This window comes from Scyliorhinus torazame, chromosome 7, assembly GCF_047496885.1.
Source record: "Scyliorhinus torazame isolate Kashiwa2021f chromosome 7, sScyTor2.1, whole genome shotgun sequence".
In the NCBI taxonomy this organism is placed as follows: Eukaryota; Metazoa; Chordata; class Chondrichthyes; order Carcharhiniformes; family Scyliorhinidae; genus Scyliorhinus; species Scyliorhinus torazame.
The window spans coordinates 203042091-203066155 of NC_092713.1; the positions used below are offsets into that span (position 1 = coordinate 203042091).

At 48.5% G+C, this 24065-nt stretch overlaps 1 protein-coding gene across 5 annotated transcripts in view; it reads right to left on the bottom strand.

Annotated features, from left to right (window-relative positions):
* Positions 1-220: 220 nt before the first annotated feature.
* The window catches only part of LOC140426789 (C-terminal-binding protein 1-like), a 140413-nt gene continuing 116568 nt past the window's right edge, over positions 221-24065 (bottom strand). For all 5 annotated transcript variants that reach the window (XM_072511959.1, XM_072511956.1, XM_072511957.1 and 2 more), the window contains 3 exons: positions 11918-12045; positions 4887-5004; positions 221-1875 (listed from right to left, as the gene is read on the bottom strand). In XM_072511959.1, the coding sequence (XP_072368060.1) occupies positions 1692-1875; positions 4887-5004; positions 11918-12045 (430 nt within the window). In that variant the 3' untranslated portion in view covers positions 221-1691. The remainder of the gene's footprint in view (positions 1876-4886; positions 5005-11917; positions 12046-24065) is intronic.

Consider the following 24065-nt stretch of genomic DNA (forward strand, 5'->3'; position numbering starts at 1 on the left):
ATGCCTGCTATGTGTTTCGGCGGGTGTTCATTTATTATTTATGTATAGGGGGAGAGGGGCACTGGGCTGTTTTGTTTTGTATTTAATTCTATTGGGTTCCTTTTACATTTTGTTGTTGGTATTTTGTGAAAACTTTAATAAAAATTATTCTTTTTTTTTTTAAAAAAGAAAATGACCACTGGGTTCACATAATGAAACAATACAGTAACTGCCTGACAAGTTGTCTCAGAGTTTTGTCTTTTTGTCGATTTTATTAAAATATTTCATACCAATGATTACAGCCACAAACATGATTTCTAACAAAAAAAAATGATCAAGGAGCAAGAGGGCGTGTGTAAGGGATAGAGATTAAAAACCTATTCAGCAATCGGACGCTGGGACTCACAGTATCAATGGCCGTAACACAACAAAATGATTCAGGTTGAATTCCTAATCTGGTTTCTACTTCACATTACAACTGACATTATAAATTCTCATTCTAAACAGAAGAAAAAGAAATAACCTTGGACTTTTTTTCCTTTAACGTTAAAAAGGTATTTTGTGAAAATTCATGGAGTAAAGATAATACGGTTGCTTCAAGTCCCTTCAGGTACACCTGATGCAAGATCTATTGCTACGTTAGAGTGTGCTGACTGATTTAATGCTTGCAGAATCAGACTTTAAAAACAAAGTTTAAATAAATTCATTGGCTTTTTTAAAAAATTGAGATTGAGCAGAAAGACCGACCTCTCATTTTCAGAGGAGTCACCTAATCCCCGCACACTGACTATAGTGTTCCATGCAACAAGCCAAATAAAAGCTCACGTGCTGCTTATTTAATGAAACCCATTACTAGTCCATAGTGATTGCATTCTGGGTGGGGTTGTGGGGGGAAAAGATGGGAGGGGGAGGAAGGGAAGGCAAGGTGTGAAGACGCTGGAAGGAGGAATGATGCAATTGGGGGAGGGGGGTGGGGGGGGGGTGAAAATGGGTCAAAATCAGACTGCCCCATGGATCTCTTTTCAACTGGAGAAAGGATAGGTAGATGCCAACCTTACCTGAATGTGTCAGGTTGAACTATGACCATACCAGACGCATTATACACAGGTTTCCCCCCCCGCCATGGGGTTGGGGGGTGTGAGGTCAGAAGGCAGGGCATAGTTTCTGAACTTGGATACGATGCATCTTCCACCAGATACTGTAACTGGGAGAACTGCAGCTACCCGAATAGGGCTCTCTGAACCTCTATAGCCACTGTTAACAAAGACTCTGAAGGGACCTGGTGCAAGCCACCAAGGAAACTAAGACAATAAAATCATGAAGTTATTTTTTTCGCCTGAGAATCTTGTGCACTGACAAAGCATCTCCATATGCAAAAGTAGGAAGTCTTGTATATTTTCACTTTTTCTTTTTAAAAAGTATATTCACAGCTAAACAAATCTGCGGCTTCTACAAAACTGTACACAGACAGAGTACATTCATGGCTGACTTGAGGTACTACAAGGTTTTTTTTTCCTTTTCATACAAGGTCACAGAATTACAGACGTCAATTGGAAATGCAGTAAGATTCCACACTTTGCTTCTGTTTAACTGCATACACTACACTTTGCAGTCCCAGTTCTTTTTTTTTGCTGTGAACTTCAGGGCTACTTCCTGGCGGAAGGTTAAAGGTCAAAAGGTGAGGAATGCCATTTCTTTCTTTTCTCGAGTTGCTATTGGTCAGCTGGGATATCTCTGTCAGGTTCCGATTTGGTTGTCTGGCTTGGGGATGGTGTGTGCGAAGGGTGGGCGACTGAAGGCATCCCATGTTGCATGGGGATGGCACCTGCGACAATTCCTTCAACGGCAGCGGCTGGGATACCTGCTGCCGTTACCCCAACCACTCCACTCGGAAATCTGCAATAAAATGAAACAACCATCAAATCAATTGTCCTAGTACAGGGGGGCTGAGGCTCGGCAACAAAAACCGTTACTCAAAGTCAAGTTCCAGACTGGATGGCCTGGTGGATAACTCAGATTTGGGTCTGAACAAAATGCACCAGCAGGTTCAAAGGGACATGACCCAGGCTGAACGCCAATTCAAGAAAAATGTATTCACACACACTGCTGAGAATATATACAACATATAGCCCTAAGACTGTATCAGATGCAGAATGAACTGGCTTTCAAAAAGGGCATTCAATATTTGCCTGGGAAGTGAGAAGTGAGCGGAAGGGCGAGAAGAGAATAGAAATGGGATTAAGGTGAGACATGATTAAGAAAATGGCAGAGGAGGTCCAATGGGCTGAATGGCCTCCTCTTGCATAAGCTTCCCATTCCGTAAAGCTTCGGGGAAGCGCGAGGAAGATTGCCAAGAACAGCAGTAATTCCTTTTCATGACCGAATACTCTACTGATGTCTACTGTCTGAAACTCCATGTGAGGAATGGTTTCTCGGGTCAAAGTACTGGAGGACAGTCAGAGCTGGAAACGCATGCACCAGGCAATGAGTTGGAGCCCATGCCCACAGCACACACCTGGTACTTTTCCCAGAGAGAGTCAGTGGGCCATTCACTGGTTCCTTGCTGCCTCCATGCAAGCACAATGAAGATGGTAGCAACATTCCAGTGAATTTCTCTGCTCACAATGAGGGACCCAAGCTCTGTATTCACAATCAGCATCAGACACTTTGCTCACCTCTGTCGGAGAGAATGCACTAATTCCCGTTTTGCGTAAAGACACCCAGACAATGCTGTGAACGCGTGGTGAAGTGTTAAATAAGTGCTTAAAGCTTCATCCCAACTCCCATCAGATAGTCCCAAAATGAGGCATACAGGACACAACTTACAAGAGAAATGTCTGAGAAATTGTGAGATTTTAACTTTCCAGCCATTCACTGGACGACAGTAATCTAGTATTGAGGCCAAGATAGCTGGAAGACTTGTAAATGTGATACAATTCATTCCTTACACGTTAGTGAGGAAACATGGAGTAACTGCATACTGGATCTAAATTTTAGTCGCCCTGACAAAATATCAGACCCCTCCTGCCCCACCCCCCAAAGTCGGGAAACACCTGGGCAAGTGACCATAGTTTTAAATTTAACATTATCAGCCAAGCCAAAACTGCAAAAGCTTTTAACTTTGCCTTTTTAAAAATCTGATACGAATTTTACAAAGATGTGAAACGGCTTGATTACGATTGATTGAGCGGCTCTACTAAACCGGGTTAATAGTGAGACTGAAGAGAAAGTGAATGCCTTCAAGATCCCCTGTATGCAAAAAGATCGAGTGCATGTCTCAGAGTGATAAAAGAACACAATGATCAAGCAAACAGACTAGTTAAACGTCTCATGTTTAACTGAATCAGAAACAGGCTCATCAAAGCTAATAAGCAAAATGACAGCATAGAAAATATAATTGCTGAAGAGTGATAAATCTCCAGACCAGAGGCTTTCCATGCCAGGGTTTTAAAGGAATTAGGTGAGGCCACTGCAGGTGACCGAACTATAATGTTCCAGAGTTCTCCTGATTCAGGAACCATTCCTTTAGATTAGAAAAGTGGAAATGGCCACATTATTGGGGAATAAAGAATAGGGAAACCAAGGAATTATAGACCAGTTATGCTAACATCTGTTGTCAGGGTATTACAAGAATCTCTAATTAAGGATAGGATAACTGCACATCTTCAACATTTTCAGCATTTTAGAGAGCCGCAGCATGGATTTTTTTAAAAGGGCATATCCGACAAACCTGACCGAATGCTTTAAAGAGATGACTAAAATGATGGGACAGAGGTTCTGACCTTTATATCTAGAGGATGAGAGGCTACAATAAGGTAGATGTCGTGCTTCAGCTATACAAAACCTAAGTTAGACCTCACCTGGAGGTCCCGAGAACAGTCCCAGGCACAGCACTTAAGGATGGATACATTGGCCTTGGAAGGGAGTGCATTTTTTAATAATCTTTATTGTCACAAGTAGGCTTGCATTAACACTGCAATGAAGTTACTGTGAAAAGCCCCTAGTTGTCACATTTCGGCACCTGTTCGGGTACAAAGAGGGAGAATTCAGAATGTCCAAATTACCCAACAGAACAGCTTTCGGGACTTGTGGGAGGAAACCGGAGCACCCGGAGGAAACCCACGCAGACATGGAGAGAATGTGCAGACTCCACACAGAGAGTGGCCCCGGAGGGACCCTGGAGCTGTGAAGCAACAGTGCTAGCCACTGTGCTGCCCGACTGTAGGTTTATCGGAATGATTTGGGACTTGAAGGTTAAATTACAAGGAGAGATTGCACACGTTAGGATTGTAATTCCATGGGATTCAGGGCAGCACGGTGGCGCAGTGGTTAGCACTGCTGTCTCACGGTGCCGAGATCCCAGGTTCGATCCCGGCTCTGGGTCACTGTCCGTGTGGAGTTTGAACATTCTCCCCACAACCCAAAGATGTGCAGGGTAGGTGGATTGGCCATGCTAAATTGCCCCTTAATTGGAAAAAATGAATTGGGTACGCTAACTTTAAAAAAAGTAATTCCATGGGATTCAGGTGAGGGAAGATTTGATACGTTTTCAAGACATTAAATGGAACAGAGAGTGGTCAGAGAGAAACAATATCCTCTGGTTGGGGAATTCAGGCCTATTTGCAAAAAATGTGAAAAGCAAATGAAGGACGATGATAACCTGATCTCCAAAAGTCTTTCGGACAAAGCTTTTGGCCATCTCTTCGCTATATCTTGTTCGTTAGCCTGGCACTCTTGTTTCTCTGACGCCAGCTCTGAGAAAGACTTCAGCAATGCTTTTTGATATAAAAGCACCACATCGCTGCACACTTGTGATTGCTGGTGTGCAGTTCAGCAAGCTCCACCCGCTTCAGAGCAGCTGCAGCCAATTGCCTCATTAAGAATCCATGATGAAGTCTCTATCCTACCTGTAAGCAGCTCCATTCAGTTCAGGATGTACAGCCACGGGATCAATGCCGGTCCATTGGGCAGCTGCTGCCAAATAATCTTTGTTCACACAGTTTTTTAAGGTATCCGGAATGCGGCCTGTAGAGGAGCAAAGAATATAATGAATGTTAAAGTGGTCCAGTCAGTACCTGGACAAACACAGGAGCTACCTAACATGTGGCCGCCAGCCAGGAGTCTGAGGCAGGGTCACTCCCAGACAACCCCACCCCTCAGCAACTTTGAGGGACAGTCACCCAAGATTACTTCTGTACACCTCTCTGAAAGGCACTATTAAGGAAATGGAAGAGGCCAATCCCTCCCCGAGTTCTCATCCAGAAGTGCCCTGTGGGGCAGGCAGTCATGGCTAATCTCTTTCTTTTAGTTTAAAATCCCCTAGTAACCCTTGCTTATTCATAATATTCTGGTTTCCCGACTTCCGGTTGCGGTGATGCACTGCTAAGCCGCACGTTTCGGCAGCTCCCGTTCTAACGGACTTTTGGGTTCTTATCGGGAGCCCCAACGGAATTTTTTTTCCGACCTAACCCAATGTGGGGTGACGAAGGAAGGAGTCCCCCCAAGTGTGTATGGAAAGGAGCGGCGGTAGTGGCCAGATTGCAAAGGATCCTTTGGAGCAGCGGCAGAGAAGAGAAGGGAGAAGCAAGATGGCGGCGGATGGAGCCCAGATGGTATGGGGCCCGGACCAGCAGGAGTTTCTCCGACGATGTGTGGAGGAGCTTAAGAAAGAGGTGCTGGCGCCGATGCTACTGGCAATCGAGGGACTGAAGGAAACACAAAAGGTCCAGGAGACGGAGCTCCGTGGAGTGAAGGCAAAGGCAGCCGAGAATGAAGATGAGATACAGGGCCTGGTGGTAAAAACGGAGACACACGAGGCACTACACAAGAGGTGCATAGAAAGGCTGGAAGCCCTGGAGAACAGCTCGAGGAGGAAAAACTTACGGATTCTAGGTCTCCCCGAAGGAGCAGAGGGAGCTGATGTTGGGGCTTATGTGAGCACGATGCTCCACACGCTAATGAGAGCTGAGGCCCCAACGGGCCCCCTGGAAGTGGAGAGAGCATACCGGGTCCTCATGAGAAGTCCAAAGGCAGGTGAAATACCAAGAGCAATAGTGGTGAAGTTCCATCACTACATGGACAGAGAGATGGTCCTGAGCTTGGCCAAGAAGGCACGGAGTAGCAAATGGGAGAATGCGGTGATACGGGTGTATCAGGACTGGAGTGCGGAGGTGGCGAGAAGGAGTGTGAGCTTTAACCGGGCCAAGGCGGTGCTCCATAGGAAGAAAATAAAATTTGGGATGCTGCAGCCGGCGCGATTGTGGGTCACGCATCAGGACAAGCACCACTACTTCGAGACGGCGGATGAGGCATGGACATTCATCCAAGAAGAGAAACTGGACTAGATTTGAGAGTTTGATGTTTGGAGAGAAGCAACGAGGTGGTGATACAGGAATGTAAAGTGGGGAAAGGGGAGGGCTAATGTACAGTAATGTTGGACAGGGAATTTCTCTCCCCCGATGGGGGGGGGGGGGACACGAAGAAATGTGGGCGCCGGTGGAAAAAGGGACAGGGAAGGGGAATGAGGGAACTGCGCCATAGGGGGCGGGGCCAAGAGGAAAGCGCGGGTATTTTCCCGCGCTATGGAAATTACAGCGGGAAAACGGGTGCAGGAAGGAAGGGAGCCCCACACGCAGGGAGGTCAAAGAGTGAACAGGGGAAGCCGAGGTCAGCCAGAGTTAGCTGACTTCCGGAAGCAATATGGGGGAGTAACCAAGCTAGAGAGGGATCTAGCCGGCGGGGGGGGGGGGGGGGGGGGGGGGGGGGGATTAACTGGGTTGATGCTGCTGAGGGCAAGGGGGAGCTGGTAAGAGATGAGGTGACCGGGGCGGGAAGGCGCTGCCTGGGCGACGGACGGGTGCGCGGGACCTGGATGGGGGGAATGGCCAAAAAAAGGGGATGGCTAGTCGACGAGGGGGGGGGGGGGGGGGGGGGGGGGGGGGGGTTGGGGGGGGGGGGGGGTGAATGGCCCCCCAATCTGACTGATCACGTGGAATGTGAGAGGCTTAAATGGGCCGATTAAGAGGGCACCGGTGTTTGCGCACTTAAAGAGACTGAAGGCGGGCGTAGTCATGCTCCAGGAGACGCACCTGAAGGTGGCGGATCAGGTTAGATTAAGAAAAGGATAGGTAGGACAGGTATTCCACTCAGGGTTGGACGCGAAAAACAGATGGGTGGCAATACTGGTGGGGAAACGTGTATCATTCGAGGCTAAGAATATAGTGGTGGACAGTGGGGGCAGATATGTGATGGCAAGTGGCAGACTGCAGGGAGAGGCGGTTGTGCTGGTGAATGCATATGCCCCGAACTGGGATGACGTGGGATTCATGAAGAGAATGCTGGGATGTATCCCGGACCTGGAGGTGGGAAGCTTGGTAATGGGGGCGGGGGGGGGATTTTAACACAGTGCTGGATCCAGGGCTAGACCGGTCCAGATCCAGGACCGGGAGAAGGCCGGCAGCTGCCAAGGTGCTTAAGGGATTTATGGAACAAATGGGGGGAGTGGATCCGTGGAGATTCGCCAGGCCGATGGCTAAAGAGTTCTCTTTCTTCTCCCACGTCCATAAGGTATACTCCAGGATAGACTTTTTCGTTTTGGGAAGGGCACTGATCCCGAAAGTGGCAGGAACGGAGTACTCGGCCATAGCCATTTCAGACCACGCCCCGCATTGTGTGGATTTGGAACTAGGCGAGGAAGGGGAGCAGCGGCCACTCTGGCGACTAGATATGGGACTACTGGTGGACGAGGGGGTCTGCGGAAGGGTGAGGGGGTGTATTGAGCGATACCTGGAGGTCAACGACGATGGGGAGGTTCAGGTGGGGGTAGTATGGGAAGCGCTGAAGGCGGTGGTTAGAGGAGAGCTGATCTCCATCAGAGCCCACAAGGGGAAACAAGAGGGCAAAGAAAGAGTGAGATTAGTGGGGGAAATTTTGAGGGTGGATAAAAAATATGCGGAGGCCCCAGACGAAGGGCTATACAGAGAAAGACGGAGACTACAGACGGAGTTTGACCTGCTGACCAGGGAAAGGCAGAGGCACAGTGGAGGAAGGCACAGGGGATGCAATATGAGTATGGGGAAAAGGCGAGCCGGCAGTTGGCCCACCAACTTCGGAAGAGGATGGCGGCGAGAGAGATCTGGGGAGTTAGGGACGAAACGGGAAATATGGAGCAGAGAGCAGGGAAAGTGAACGAGGTGTTCAAGACCTTTTATGAGAGGCTATATAAGTCCCAACCCCTGGGGGGAAAAGAAGGAATGTTACACTTTCTGGACCAGCTAATGTTCCCGAAGGTGAAGGGGCAGGAGGTGGCAGGTCTGGGGGCGCCAATCGAGGTGGATGAGGTGATTAAAGGACTGGGGAACATGCAGGCAGGGAAGGCCCCGGGACCAGACGGGTTTCCGGTGGAATTCTACAGGAAGTATATGGATCTGTTGGCCCCGCTCTTGGCGAGAACCTTTAATGAGGCTAAGGAAAGGGGGATGCTACCCCCGACAATGTCGGAGGCGACGATATCGCTAATCCTGAAACGAGATAAGGACCCGCTGCAATGCGGGTCATACAGGTCTATCTCACTCCTAAATGTAGATGCCAAACTGCTGGCAAAAGTGATGGCGACAAGGATAGAGGATTGCGTCCCAGGGGTGGTGCATGACGACCAGACAGGGTTTGTAAAGGGGAGACAACTGAATGTTAATGTACGAAGGTTGCTGGGTGATGATGACGCCCCCACCGGAGGGGGAGGCAGAGATAGTGGCGGCGATGAATGCAGAGAAGGCATTCGATAGGGTGGAGTGGGACTACCTGTGGGAGGTGCTGAAGAGGTTCGGGTTCGGTGAGGGGTTTATTAGATGGGTCAGACTCTTATATAGGGACCCGGTGGCAAGCGTAGTCACAAACCGGCAAAGATCGGGGTATTTTCGGCTACATAGGGGTACAAGACAAGGGTGTCCCCTGTCCCCGTTGGCAATTGAACCACTGGCCGTAGCGCTGAGGGATTCTAAGAAGTGGAGGGGGGGGTGCTTAGAGGGGGAGAGGAGCACCGAGTGTCGCTCTACGCAGATGATCTACTGCTATACGTTGCGGACCCGGTAGAGGGGATGCCAGAAGTAATGCAGATACTTAGGGAGTTTGGAGAGTTCTCGGGATACAAACTAAATATGGGGAAGAGCGAGCTTTTTGTAATGCACCCCGGGGAACAGGGAAGGGGGATAGATGCTCTGCCGCTGAGGAGAGTGGAAAGGAACTTCCGATACCTGGGGATCCAGGTGGCCAGGAACTGGGGAACCCTGCATAGGCTTAACCTGACGCGACTGGTGGAGCAGATGGAGGAGGACTTTAAGAGGTGGGATATGGTGCCGCTATCGTTGACGGGCAGAGTGCAGGCAGTTAAAATGGTGGTCCTCCCGAGGTTTCTTTTCGTGTTCCAGTGCCTCCCCACTCTGATCACAAAGGCCTTTTAAAAAAAAATAGACAGGAGCATTACGAGCTTTGTGTGGGCAGGAAAGACCCCGAGAGTAAAGAGGGGGTTCCTGCAGCGTAGTAGGGACAGAGGAGGACTGGCGCTGTCGAGTTTGAGCGACTACTACTGGGCCACCAATGTGTCGATGGACTGTAAGTGGATGAGGGAGGAAGAGGGAGCAGCGTGGAAGAAGCTGGAGATGGCGCCCTGTAAGGGAACGAGCCTAAAGGCGCTGGTGACGGCGCCGCTGCCGTTCTCCCCAAAAAGGTACACCACAAACCCAGTGGTGGTGGCAACCTTGAGGATCTGGGGGCAGTGGAGGCGACACAGGGGAGTGACGGGTGCCTCGGTGTGGTCCCCGATAAGGAATAACCACAGGTTTGTCCCAGAGAAGATGGATGGGGGGTTCCAGTGTTGGCAATGAGCAGGAATTAGGAAGCTGAGGGACCTGTTTATAGACGGGACGTTTGCAAGTCTGGGAGCGCTAGAAGAAAAATATAAGTTGCCCCCGGGGAACGCCTTCCGGTATATGCAAGTGAGGGCATTTGCAAGGCAAGAGGGAATTTCCGCAGCTCCTGACACAGGGGATCCAAGACAGGGTGATTTCTGGGGTATGGGTCGGAGAGGGCAAAGTGTCCGAAGTATACCGGGAGATGAGGGACGAGGGGGAGGCGGTGATAGAGGAGCTGAAGGGAAAATGGGAAGAAGAGCTGGGGGAAGAGATTGAGGAGGGGCTATGGGCTGATGCCCTAAGTAGGGTAAATTCCTCGTTCTCGTGTGCCAGGCTTAGCCTGATTCAATTTAAGGTTCTACATAGAGCACATATGACGGGAGCAAGACTGAGCAGGTTTTTCAGGGTGGAGGACAGGTATGGGAGGTGCTCGGGAAGCTCGGCGAACCACACACACATGGTCTGGTCGTGTCCGGCACTGCATGAGTTCTGGGGGGTGCGTGGCAAGGGTAATTTCAAAGGTGGTGAAGGTCCGGGTCAAGCCAGGCTGGGGGTTAGCTATATTTGGGGTTGTGGAAGAGCCGGGAGTGCAGGAGGCGAAAGAGGCCGATATTTTGGCCTTTGCGTCCCTAGTAGCCCAGCGCAGGATTCTACTCATGTGGAAGGAAGCGAAACCCCCCAGGTGTGGAGGCCTGGATAAACGGCATGGCAGGGTTCATAAGCTTGGAACAAATAAAATTTGCGTTGAGAGGATCGGCTCAGGGGTTCTCCAGGCGGTGGCAACCGTTCCTTGACTATCTTGCGGAACGATAATGAAAAGACAGAAAGGACAGCAGCAGCAACCCAGGGGAGAGGAGGGGGGGGAGCACTATTTTGTGTTTTTGCTATTTGTTTTTTCTTTTTTAGTTGTCGTTGTTAGTTCACTATATTATTTAAATAATGTTATTTACCAGTTAATGTACCTTGTTGAGTTGTAAAAACGGAAAAAATTGTTTGAAAATTTTTAATAAAATATATTTTTAAAAAAAATATATATATATATTCTGGTTTCCTATTTTATAACATGCACACAGATTTTCATTTAGTCCGAATAAAAATGAAGGATCAGAAAAATACTGTACTGTTGTAATACCTAAACAGTAGCCTTGTGTGTGTGATTGGAGTTGTGCTTTACAAGAATACAATTGATTTTCATACAGCAGATCTTGCATTACTCTGCTTTGCTTCACATTTAGGCAAGTTTATGGGTTGAAATCACATCCTGTGATATTGGCAGCTGGTACTTGGACCAAGTTCCCTGAACTGCAGTTTTACATCTTTACTAAAACACTAAGCAGAAGAATTTCATATAAACATGTCAACTACTACTAAATGCAGCAAGTTTTGATTTGAAAATATTGTATGAAACATGTCAGCCACCTGCTACGGATGTTTCAATATTGCCAACTGACATGAAAGGCTGCAAGGTGAGGAGGCAAGATAGATAAATAGATCCTTGTCTCCGTGGGTTTCCTCCGGATGCTCCTGTTTCCTCCCACAGTCCAAAGACGTGCAGGTTAGGTGGATTGGCCATGCTAATTTGCCCTTAGTGTCCAAAAATGTTAGGGAACGGTTATTGGGTTATGGGGATAGGGTGGTAAGTGGGGGCTTAAGTGGGTCTGTGCAGACTCGATAGGCCAAATGGCCTCCTTCAGCACTGTTCTATGTTCTAAGTGCAGGCTTACTCCTTTTTTAAAAAAAAAAATCACAGGATGGCCCAAGTACACTTTGCAAGCTGAGTAGCAAAGGCACATTCTGCCCTCTTGTGGCAAGATAAATACTTTGCTGAAAAGCAGACTGTCGATAGCTCAATGGTTAAATATAATTTTACCAGAGCTTTGTAACATTGTGTTTACAGATTGATCGTTTAGACAGTACTTTAGTACTACACATAACAGCACTAGGTCTGGATCGCCACCATTCCACCCAACTTCTCTTCACCCCTCCTGAAGGAATCAATGTCCTTGCACAGGGTGCAAGTAACACAATACCTGTGATAGCTCTGCGAATCTCTCGAGCTGCCTCCTCTCGCACTTCAATGGAAGCCTGCTCGCTGTACCATGCTGTGTGCGGGGTGCAGATAAGGTTTGGTGCATCCTTCAGGGGTCCTTGACTAAAGCTGGAGGACGACGAGAATAAAATACATTTTTAAAATTCTGAAAAACATACAAAGAGTAGAAAAAAAGGCAGGCAACATTTTGATGCACAGGTAGCAATGTGACATTTTTAAATTTTTCCAGCCATGCTTTCTTGCTTTCTAGTTCCAAACTTTTATCTTTTAATTTCAGTGGCATAATCACAATTTCACACTCTGGATGTGCCCACAGCTTTAGAGCTGGAGGGCGCACCTCAAGTCCATTATTTACTAACACAGTAGAACATAGAACATTACAGCGCAGTACAGGCCCTTCGGCCCTCGATGTTGCACCGACCTGTGAAACCACTCTAAAGCCCATCTACACTATTCCCTTATCGTCCATATGTCGATCCAATGACCATTTGAATACGCTTAGTGTTGGCGAGTCCACTACTGTTGCAGGCAGGGCATTCCACACCCTCACTTCTCTCTGAGTAAAGAACCTACCTCTGACATCTGTCTTATATCTATCTCTCCTCAATTTAAAGTTATGTCCCCTCGTGACCTGTTATTGTTTGTAACACTCATCCTAAATTTCAAGTTTACATTTCTGGTCCTGACAAGTGTTAAAAGTTCAAAACCCTGAATTTTCTTCCCCTCACTCTTCATACAATGGTCACAGAACTGAAGGAAGCCATTCGTGCCCACACCAATTCTCTGAAAGAATAACTCAGCTAATCCCACTCCCCACTCTTTGCCCGTATCTTTGCAAATGTTCTCAATTCAGATAATTATCCAATTTCCTTTGAAAGCCACGCCTGAATCTGCCTCGATTACGCCCTCAGGCAGTGCACGTGCATTCCAGATCTTAACCAATTGCTGCGGTAAGAAAGAGTTTCCTCATATTGCCGTTGCTCCTTCAGCTATTCCCCTCAAATCGGAATCCTCTGGATCGTGACAATTTTGCTAATGGAAACAATTCCGCCCCCCCCCCCATTCCCATCTGTCCAGACCGGTCATGATCAAATTTCCTCTCAAGCTTCTCTTCCCCAGGTTCTATCCTAATCCCTGGAACCATTCTCGTAATTCTTACCTGCACCTATTCATTCACATCGTTCTTAAAGTGACATGCCCAGAATTAAACATTATACCTCAGTTGAGACTGAAACTGTTTTATACAGGTTCAACATAACTCGCTTGCTTTTGCTCTCCATTCAGAATGTGCAGGATTCCATGTGCCTTATTGACCATTTTCTCACCAGCCCTGTGATTTCTGTACGTATACACCCATGTACCTCTCTTCCTGCACCTGCCACAACATTGTACCCATTATTTTACATTGCCTCTCCTTGTTCTTCCAAATTACATCATTTCACACACTTCACTGCATTAAATTTCATCAGCCACATGTCCACCCTATGCTTTCACCAACCTATGCTCTTTCGAAGTCTATCACTACTCTCCTCAGAGTTCACTCTTCCCAAGTTTGGTGCCATATGAAAATGTTGAAATTGTATCCTGTACATCCAAGTCCAGGTCATTAATATAGATCAAAAAGGTCTTCTGGTAGCAGCCATGGAATGAGCGGTTGCACACAGGAGATGTGCGCTTGCTCAAAGGTGTTGGTTTTGGCCCTTTTTACCCGAGTTCTGGGTAGATTTGATGGAAAGGTTCTGGGTTCGATTCCCTGCTGGGTCACTGTCCGTGCGGAGTTTGCACGTTCTCCCAGTGTCTGCGTGGGTTTCCTCCGGGTGCTCTGGTTTCCTCCCACAGTCCAAAGTCGTGCATGTTAGATAAATTGCCCTTAGTGTCCAGAAAGGTTAGGAGGGGTTATTGGGTTATGGGGATAGGGTGGAAGTGAGGGCTTAAGTGGGTTGGTGCAGACTCGATGGGCCGAATGGCCTCCTTCTGCACTGTATGTTTTATGTTGTTCTAAAAGTGGAGCGGGAGAGTTTAGAGGAAAAAGGTCTCCCCTGGATGGACATGTTTACGGGCTACCAGACCGTGCTGAATACAGTTAAGGACTTAGCGAAAAAATTGGAGGAGACTTGTGACGCAGTACCAATTACAAAATGGCAGAGGGGGAAGGTTGGTCACGACAAGAAAGCTGCAGATGGAGCAATTGATGGGCTTCATTTAAAGAGGGGTTTTGACAGCAAAGGAAGGTAAACTTAGACCACCTGGTCGAAGGTGACTGAGGGGGACACTGGAATGGGTGGAAACGTGCCTCAAGTCACAGGGGGCAATGATTTAGGAGGTGGAGAAGGTGGTGTCCGACCAGAGTGCCCATATTGTGTCATTGGAGGCAAAGGTGGTGATCCTGGGGGATCTGCTCAAGTTGCTGCGTTGAAGGTGGAGGACCAGAATAGGTCCAGGCAGCAAAATCTGCAGATTGTGGGTCTGCCGGCGGGAGTGAAGGGAATGAGTGCTACAAGTTACGTCACAAGGATGTTAGCGGATGAGAAGGTTATTGGGCTTGGCCCCGGAGGTGGATCGGGCCTATAGGTCCCTGAGGCACAGGCCGAGAACAGTGGAGCTGCCGCAGGGAGAGATTGTGCAGATGCACGAGTTGCAGGACAAAGAAAATATCCTGAGGTGGGCCAGGGCACAGTGGGACTGTGAATGGGAGGGAAACCAAATCAGGATATATCAGACATTGGAGCGGAGCTGGCGGAAGTCGAGCAGGGTGCAACAAATCCAAGGCAGTGCTGTACTAGCGAAAGGTCCGATTCGGGGTGCTGTACCCGGTCAGATTTTGGGTAACCTACGAGGACCGGGAATATTATTTTGGGATGCCGGAGGAGAGGAGTGACTTTATCAAGGGACATATGCTGGGGTAGAGTTGAACGGTGTCTCTGGGTGAAGGAGTTATGTCCGCGAAAGACGGGTTTTGATATTGTTGGCTGATGGGGTGGTGGATTTGAAACGTAGAAGTGTAGTCGGTCGGGTGGGGGGGGGGGTGATAGTTAGCCAGTGTGGGAGGGGGGTGGGGGGCAGCTCTGGTAGCCAGTGTGGGGTGGGGAAAAGTTGGGTGGTGGGGGGGGGGGGGGGGTACGTGGCAGGTATGGAGGATGAATTTGGTAATGGGCGGAGTGGGAGGGCCATCTTGTGTGGGCCTGGGTCAGAGTGGGTATGAAGGGGCAGAGTATAAGAAAGGTGATGATGGCTGACATTAGAGGGGGTGGAGGTGTAAGCCTCCGGTGAGAATCGTGACATGGAATGTCGGTAGACTAAATGGGCTGGTAAAGAGGTCCTGAGTGTTTGCACACCTGAAGAGTTTAAGAGCGGAGGTAATCTTCTTGCAGGGGACGCATCACCGGGTGAAAGATCAGATGAGGCTGAGGAAGGGATGAGTGGTAAAGTGTTTCACTCAGGGTTTGCTTCGAAGGCAAGGGGGGTGGCCATTTTGTTGAGCAAGAAAATGAGGTTTAGGGGCCAGCGAGGTTGTTTAGTGGTGGTGGTGGTTGGGGGGGGGGGGGGGGGGGGGAGAGGAGAGAGAGAGATTTGTGACAGCGAGTGGGGTGTTGGGGGGGGGGGGGGCGGTCGTTTTGGTAAATGCACTGGGAGCTGGGAACGATTCCAGACCTGGAGTCTCACCAGCTGGTTATGGGGGGGGGGGGATTTTAATTGTGTAACGGAGCCGAGGTTGGATAGGTCGAGCCCCAGGTCGATGGGGAGGTCGAGAATGGTGACAGAGCTGGGAGGGTTCATGGGAAGAATGGTGATGGTGGATCTGTCGCAGTTCGGGAACCCGGGATAGGGCCTAATCCAGGACTGATTTTTTTTTGTAGTGAACCAGGCGGTGCTGGTGGGGGCGGCAGGGGAGGAATACGCAGCAATTGTGATCTCGGACCATGTGCCGCACTGTTTAGATGTGAAGCTTTGTTCAGGGCAGGTGGGGGGAGAGGTGGTGTGAGAACCAGAGAAGATAAACGAGGTGTTTTAAGGCCTTCTACGAGGGGCTGTATAGGGCCGAGTCAGTGGGTGACGCGGCGGATATGGAGCGGTTCCTGGATGGGTTGGAGTTCCTGGAGTTGGAGGAGGGGAAGAGGCAGGCACTGGAGGAGCTGCGGAGGTTAAGGTAGGCGATAGAGTTCATTGGTAGGATGCAGTCGAGGAAGGCGGCGATGCCGGATGGTTTTCTGGCAAAATTTTATAACCATTTTGCAACAGAACTGGCCCCCACATTTACTGGGTATGTTTAATGAGGCGGCGGGAAAAGCGGGAGCTGCCGGCTACATTGGCACAGGTGTCGTTGATCCTGAAAAATAAGAAGGACCCACTGGAGTGTGGGTCCTACACACACATTTCACTGTGAAACACAGATGTGAAAGTCCTGGCGAAGATGTTGGCGTATAGGTTGGAGGGGTGTGCTGGAGGTGGTTTCTGAGGACCAAATGGGTTTTGTGAAGTGGAGGCAGCTCTCTAGTAACATCAGGATGTTGAATGTTATTATGACTCCATCAGGCAAGTTGAGAGCCAGAGGTGATGGTGTCCATGGATGCAGAGAAGGTATTTGATCATGTAGAGTGGAGGCACTTGTTTGAGGTTCGGGAAGTTTTGGGCCGAGGTTTGTGGCTTGGGTTCAATTGTTGTATGCGTCCCCCAGAGCTAGTGTGCGAATGAACGAGATGACTTTGGAGTATTTCAGGTGGCATAGGGGGACGAGGTAGGGGTACCCACTGTCGGCGTTGCTATTCATGTTGGCGATCGAACCCTTGCCATTGGCCCTTCGGCCGTCGGCTGAGTGGTGAGCGATTGTGAGGGGAGTTAGGAAGCACCAGGTATCACTGTATGCTGATGATCTGTTGCTGTTTGTGTCGGACCTGCTGGAGAGCATGGGCAGAATGATGGATTTGTTGGAGAGATTCGGGGTCTTTTCGGGTTATAAATTGAACGTAGGGAAAAGTGAAGTGTTTCCAGAGAACGCAGCGGGGCAGTTGGCAAACCTGGGGGCACTACCATTCAAGGTGGCAAGGGAGCGGGGTTTCGGTATCTGGGGATTCAGGTAACGCACGAGTGGGCAACAATGCATAGGTGGAACTTGACAGGGTTAGTGGAAGAGATTTGAAAAGGTGGGATACGTTGCACTTGATATTGGGGGAAGGGTGCAGGTGGTAAAGCTGAATGTGCTGCCAGGTATTCTGTCCGTTTTTCAGCCCCTCCTGATTTTTCTCCCTAAAGCCTTTTTCCAGAAGGTGGAGGTGCTGACCTCAGAATTTGAGAGAGCAGGGAGGTACCGAGCGTGACGAGGGCCCTTTCCAGAAAGGCAGAGGCAGAGAGGGGGGGTTGGCGCTCCCAAACCTGATGCATGACTATTGGGCAGTGAATGTGGAGAAGGTGAGACGGAGTGAATCAGGTTGGAGGAGGAGTCCTGTAAGGGTCAAGTTTGAGGGCCCTGGTGACGGCCCTATTGCCGTTGGCTCCGAGGATGTATGCGGGGAGTCCGGTGCTGGAGTCGATTATTAAGATTTGGAATCAGCTGAGGAGGCACTTTAAATTGGATCAAATGTCAGTGTTGATGCCACTGTGTGGGAACCATAGCTTTACACCCGGCAGGTACGGATAGGATGTACAGGCAGTGGAGGGAGGAGGGGTTGGAGCGGGTCATGGATATGTTCTTGGAGAGAAAATCCGCTGGGTTGGGTGAACTGGGGGAGAGGTTCAAGTTGCTGCGGGGAGTGAGGTTAGGTACTGGTTTAGGGACTTTGTGCGAAAGGAGCTGATGTTCCCCCAACTACTGGAGTACACGCTACTGGAAAATATACTGCTCTCAGATGAGGTGGGGGAGGGCAGGGTCAGGATGTATATGGGTGGTTGGGAGAGCAGGGCAAGGCATTAGTGAAAAGGAATAAGTAGAAGTGGGAGGAGGAGATGGGGAGGGAGATAGGATGGGGTCTCTGGAGTGAGGCGATGCAGCAAGTGAACTCAGCATCCTCCTGTGCCAGAATGAGCTTGATTCAGTTTAAAGTGGCGCATGGAGTCCACATGACTGAGGCTCGGATGAGTGGGTACTTTCCGGGGATAATGGATGGATGCGAGAAGAGTGTGTGGGGGCCAGCGAATCATGTTCACATGTTTTGGAGATGCAAGAGGTTAGAGAGCTACTGGGAGGCGGTGTTTGGGGCCCTGTCGAGGATAGTGGGGGCCAGACCCCATGGTGGCGATTTTTGGGGTATTGGAGGTGCCGGAGCTGATGGAGGGGAAAGGGGCCAATGCCGTGACCTTCACCTCTCTGATGGTCCCGCAACAAATTATTTTGAATTGGAGGTGAGACATACCACCGGGGGTTGTCGCTTGGCTGGCAGACCTGTACGAGTTTCCTCAATTGGAGAAAATTAAATTTGCCTTAAACAAGTCAGGAGAGCGCTTTGCGGCACAGTGGAGGCCGTTCATGATGATATTTGAGGAACTGTTCGTCGTGGGAGTGGGGGGGGGGGAATTAAAAGGAGAAAAAATATGTACAAACTTAACTTTGCTTTGTTGGGATGATGTTTCATTATTATTGGAATAAAACACATTTTCAAAAAAAATTAATATAGATTTTAAAAAAGCAGGGGCCTACTGCCAACCCTGGGGAATCTCAGTGTATACTTATCTCCAGGCTGGAAAAACAATGCCCCAAGTCACTCGGCCAACTTTGTATCCACGTTGCCACTTTCCCTTTTATTCTATGGGCTTTGACTTTATTGACAAGAGCTGATATGTAGCACTTGGAAGTCGCAGCACACCACATCAATCAAGCGTTATTACCCAAGTCAACGTTGTTACTCACCAAGAAACTCCAAGCAAATTTGTTGAACATGACTGGTTTTTAACATATCCATGTTGGCTTTCCTTAATTGATACACACTTTTCCAAGTGACTGTTCTGGATTATTGTTTATAAAAGCTATGTTTACAAAAGCTTTCCCATCAGAGGTTCAACGGACTGGTCTATAGTTGCTGGGTTAATCGCTAAATCTGATTTTGAACAAGAATCCTTCCTGTACCAAGAAGGATGAAAAGATTATTTTCAGTGTTTCCACAACTTCCATCCTTACTTCCCTAAGTATCCTCAAAAGCACCTCATCCGGTCCTAACAACTTACCACCTTAAGTGCAGCCAGCCTATCCAATACCGTTTCTATCAACATTTCGCACATCAGCATCTCAATTCTCATATCTTTCCCTCGGACTTTGGCAGCAACTTGTTCCTTCGGTAAAGGTGGGTGCAGAGCATTCATTTAGTACCTCAACCATGCCCTCCGACTCCATGCATAAATCTCCCTTTTTGTGTCTAATCTGCTCCACCCTCCTTTGATTATTCTTTTATTCTTTGTGGGCCTTGTTGGCGAGGCCAGCATCTATTTCCCATCCCTGCTTACCAGAGGTGGTGGTGAATAGCCACATTCTTGAACCGCTGCAGTCAATGTGATGTTAATAAGGGAGTTCCAGGATTTTGACCCAGTGACAAGTGAAGGAATGGCGCTATCGTTCCAGTCATGATGGTTTGGAGAAGAACTTTCAGGTGGTGGTGGTGGCGTTCCCAGACATTGGCTGTCATTGTCCTTCTATGGGTAGAAGAGGTTGTGGGTTTGGAAAGTGCTGTTGAAGGAGCCAAGGTGTGCTGCTGCAAAGCACCTTGCAGATGCTGCACACTGCTGCCACTTTGTTGGCGGTGAAGAAGTGAATGTTTAAGGTGGTGGATGAGAGGCTAATCAAGCAGGCTGCTTTGTCCTGGATGCCGTCAAGCTATTTGAGTACCGTTGGACCTGCACTCACCCAGACAAGTGGTGAGTGTTCCATTACACTCCTGATTTGTGCCCTGTAGATAATGGGCCAGCTATGGTGAATCAGGTGGTGAATTGCTCGCCGCAGAATTCACATCCTTTGATCTGCTCTTGTAGTCATAGTATTTATCTGGCTGGTCCAGTTCAGTTTTATGGTAACTCCAGGAAGCTGGCAGTGGAGAATATAGTGACGGTAATGCCATTGAATTCCTGGAGCAATAGTCAGATTCTCTTTTGTTGGAGATGGTCATCGCTTGGCACTTGTGGCGCAAATGTTACTTACCACTTCAGCTCCAGCTTGGGTATTGTCCGAGTGTTGCTGTATATGGACACTGACTGCTTCAGTACCCGAGGAGTCACGCGAGTGGTGCCAAACATTGTGCCATCACCAGCGAACATCCCCACTTTCGATCTTATGATGGAGAGAAGGTCACTGACGAAGGAGCTGAATGAATAGTAGGCAGTAATGAAGGCAGCACGGTAGCCTTGTGGATAGCACAATTGCTTCACAGCTCCAGGGTCCCAGGTTCGATTCCGGCTTGGGTCACTGTCTGTGCGGAGTCTGCACATCCTTCCCGTGTGTGCGTGGGTTTCCTCCGGGTGCTCCGGTTTCCTCCCACAGTCCAAAGATGTGCAGGTTAGGTGGATTGGCCATGATAAATTGCCCTTAGTGTCCAAAATTGCCCTTAGTGTTGGGTGGGGTTACTGGGTTATGGGGATAGGGTGTTGACCTTGGGTAGGGTGCTCTTTCCAAGAGCCGGTGCAGACTCGATGGGCCGAATGGCCTCCTTCTGCATTGTAAATTCTATGTTCTATGTATGTAATAAGGTTGGACCTAAGACACTACCCTGGGGGACTCCTGTACTGATGTCCTAGAACTGAGATAATTGACCTCCAACAACCACAGCCACCTTCCTTTGTACCAGGTATGACTCCAACCAGTGGAATCCCCCCCCCGCATCTCGATTCCCATGTTCAGATTAGCTAGGGTTCCTTGATGCCACACTCAGTCAAATGCTGCCCCAATATCATGGTCCAGTCACGCTCACCTCACCCACAGATTGCCTTCTAGAAGACTTTCAGATTAGCATCTGGTCCTCCTTTCACATTCTTTGCTTCTCATTAGTTTTTTCACTTCCCTTCAACTTTTTATATTCATCCTGGTTCTCATTATATTGTCAACCATCTGTCACTCAAACCTTTTCTCTGCTTCATCTTCTTGTCCAGCGCTTTTGTCAGCCAGAGAACTATGGTTTTGTTCACCCCAGCTTTCCCTCTTGTGGGAATGTACCTGACTTGTAGCCAAGCCAGCTCCTCTTTAAAGGCAGTCCATTGTTCTCGCTCAGTTTTGCTGCCAATCGTGGACTCCAATTTAAATGGTCAGATCGGTTCTCAAAGCACAGAATTGGCCCTCCCCTAAGTAATTATTTCTACTCTTCTTTTCTAGAGCTAATCTAAATCTTATGCTGTCATTGTCCCCCAAATATTCACCTGACTTGACACTTGATCCACTTAACCCACCAGGCTCCTGAGAAGCAAGTCCAGCAATGCCTCCTTCCTCGTTAGGCTATAAACATAGAAAATAGGAGGAATAGGCCATTCCACCCTTCAAGCCTGCTCCACCATTATGATCATAGTTTATCATCCGACTCAGAAGCCTGTTCCCACTTTCCCCCAATATCCTTTGATCCCTTCAGCACCAAGAGCTACCTCTAACTCCTTCGTGAAAATATTCTATGTTTTGTCCTCAACTACTTACCGTGGTAGCTAATTCCACAGGCTCACCACTCTCTGGATGAAGAAATTTCCCACTTCAGTCCTTCAAGAAGACCACCATCATATCGGTGCCAAAGAAGAACCAGGCAACGGGACTCGACGACTACCGTCCGGTGGCCTTGACATCAAACACTGTAAAGTGCTTTGAGAGGTTAGTCATGAGACACATCAACTCCATATTCCCAGAATGCCTTGATCCACTGCAATTCGCATACTGCCACAACCGGTCCACATCTCCCTGGCCCTACACTCATCCCTGGAGCATCTCGACCAAAAGGACTCCCACGTCAGACTCCTATTCATTGACTACAGCTTCACCGTCAACTCCATAATCCCAGCCAAGCTCATATCAAAGATCCAAAACCTAGGACTTAGCTCCTCCCTCTGCAATTGGAGCCTCAACTTCCTGACCCATAGGCCACAATCAATCAGTCAGGATAAACAATAATACCTCCTCCACGATAGTACTCAATGCCGGGGCCCCACAAGGCTGCGTACTTAGCCCCCTACTATACTCCCTATACACACATGACTGTGTGACAACATTTGGCTCCAACTCCATCTACAAGTTTTCTGATGACACGAGCATGGTGGGTCAGAACTCAAACAACGATGAGTCAGAATACAGGAGGGAGATGGAGAACCTAGTGGAGTGGTGTAACAACAACAATCTCTCCCTCAATGTCGGCAAAACTAAACAGCTGGTCATCGACTTCAGGAAGCAAAGTATCGTACACACCCCTGTCTGCATGAATGGTGCCGAGGTGAGATGGTTCACAGCTTCAAATTCCTAGGTGTACATCATCAACAATCTGTCCTGGTCCACCCACGTCGACCCTACCGCCAAGCACACAACAGTCCTCTATTTTCTCAGGAAACTAAGGAAATTCGGCATGTCCACATCGCCTTTGACCAACGTTTACAGATCCACCATAGAAAGCATCCTATCTGGCTGCATCACAGCCTGCTATGGCAACTGCTCGGCCCAAGACCGTAAGAAACTACAGAGTGTGGTGAACACAGCCCAGTCCATCACACGAACCTGCCTCCCATCCACTGACTCCGTCTACACCTCCCGCTGCTTTGGGAAAGCGGGCAGCATAAACAAAGATCCCTCCCACCCGGCTTATTCACTCTTCCAACTTCTTCCATCGGGCAGGAGATACCAAAGTCTGAGAACACGCACAAACAGATTCAAAAACAGCTTCTTCCCCACTGTTACCGGACTCCTAAATGACCCTCTTACAGCCTAATCTGATCTCTTCACACATCTTCTCTGCTGAGTAGTACTGCACTCTTGTATGCTTCACCCGATACTATGTATGTACGATACTATGTCTATGTATTTACATTGTGTATTTATGTCGGCTATATGTCTTTTTTTCATGTACAGAATGATCTGTCTGGACTATATGCAGAACAATACTTTTCACTGTACCTCGGTACACGCGACAATAAACAAATCCAAATCCAATCCATAAATGGTTTACCCTGTATCCTTAAGACGGTGACCCTGGTTCTGGACACCCCAGCATCAAGAACATCCTTCCTGTCTAGTTAATTCCTGTTAGAATTTTATAGGTTTCTACGAGACTTCTTCTAAACTCCAGCGAATATAATCCTAACCATCTCATCTCTCATCATACATCAGTCCCGCTTTCCCAGAAATCAGTCTGGTGAACCTTTGCTGCACTCCCTCCATAGCAAGAGCATCCTTCCTCAGAAAAGGAGATCAAAATTGCACACAATAGTCCAGGTGTACTTGCACCAAGGCCCTGTATAATTGCAGGAAGGCATCCCTACTCTTGTACTCGAATCCTCTTGCTATGAAGGCTAACATACCATTTACCTTAATAGAAAAGCAAGTTACTGCGGATGCTGGAATCTGAAACACAAACAGAAAATACTGGACAATTGCAGCAGGTATGACAGCATCTGTGGAGTGGGGAGCTAGCGTTTTGAGTCTGGATGACTCTCTGTCAAAGCTAGGCACTGTAGGAACTGTTCCAGAGTCTATAGAATCTCGGAAGATGACACCCAATGCATCTACTATTTCTAGGGCCACTTCCTTCAGTACGCTGGGATATAGATCATCAGGCCCTGGGGATTTATCGATTTTCTATCCTATCAATTTCCCCAACACCATTTCCCTGAAAATACTGGTTTCCTTCAGTTCAGACACATTCCGATGTGGAAATTTCTTCTGAATACACCTCAAACTTCCCCCCCCGCCCCTCTCTGCCCTTCACTATTACTATCCAAGTCTATATTACATTTAAAGTTCTCCATTGTAACTGCTCTATACTTCTGGCTCCTTCGTGATTTCCTTGTAAATTTATTCCTCTACCTCTTTCCCCCCCAGTTGGTGACCTTTAGAATACATGCAGCAGTGTAATGGTACCGCCATTGATTCGGAGCTCCAGCCAAATAGGTTCTGTTCTTGACGCCTCTAGGGATTCCTCTCTATCCATCACCGTGATACTCTCCTTCATCAATTTTGCCACTCCTCCTCCTTT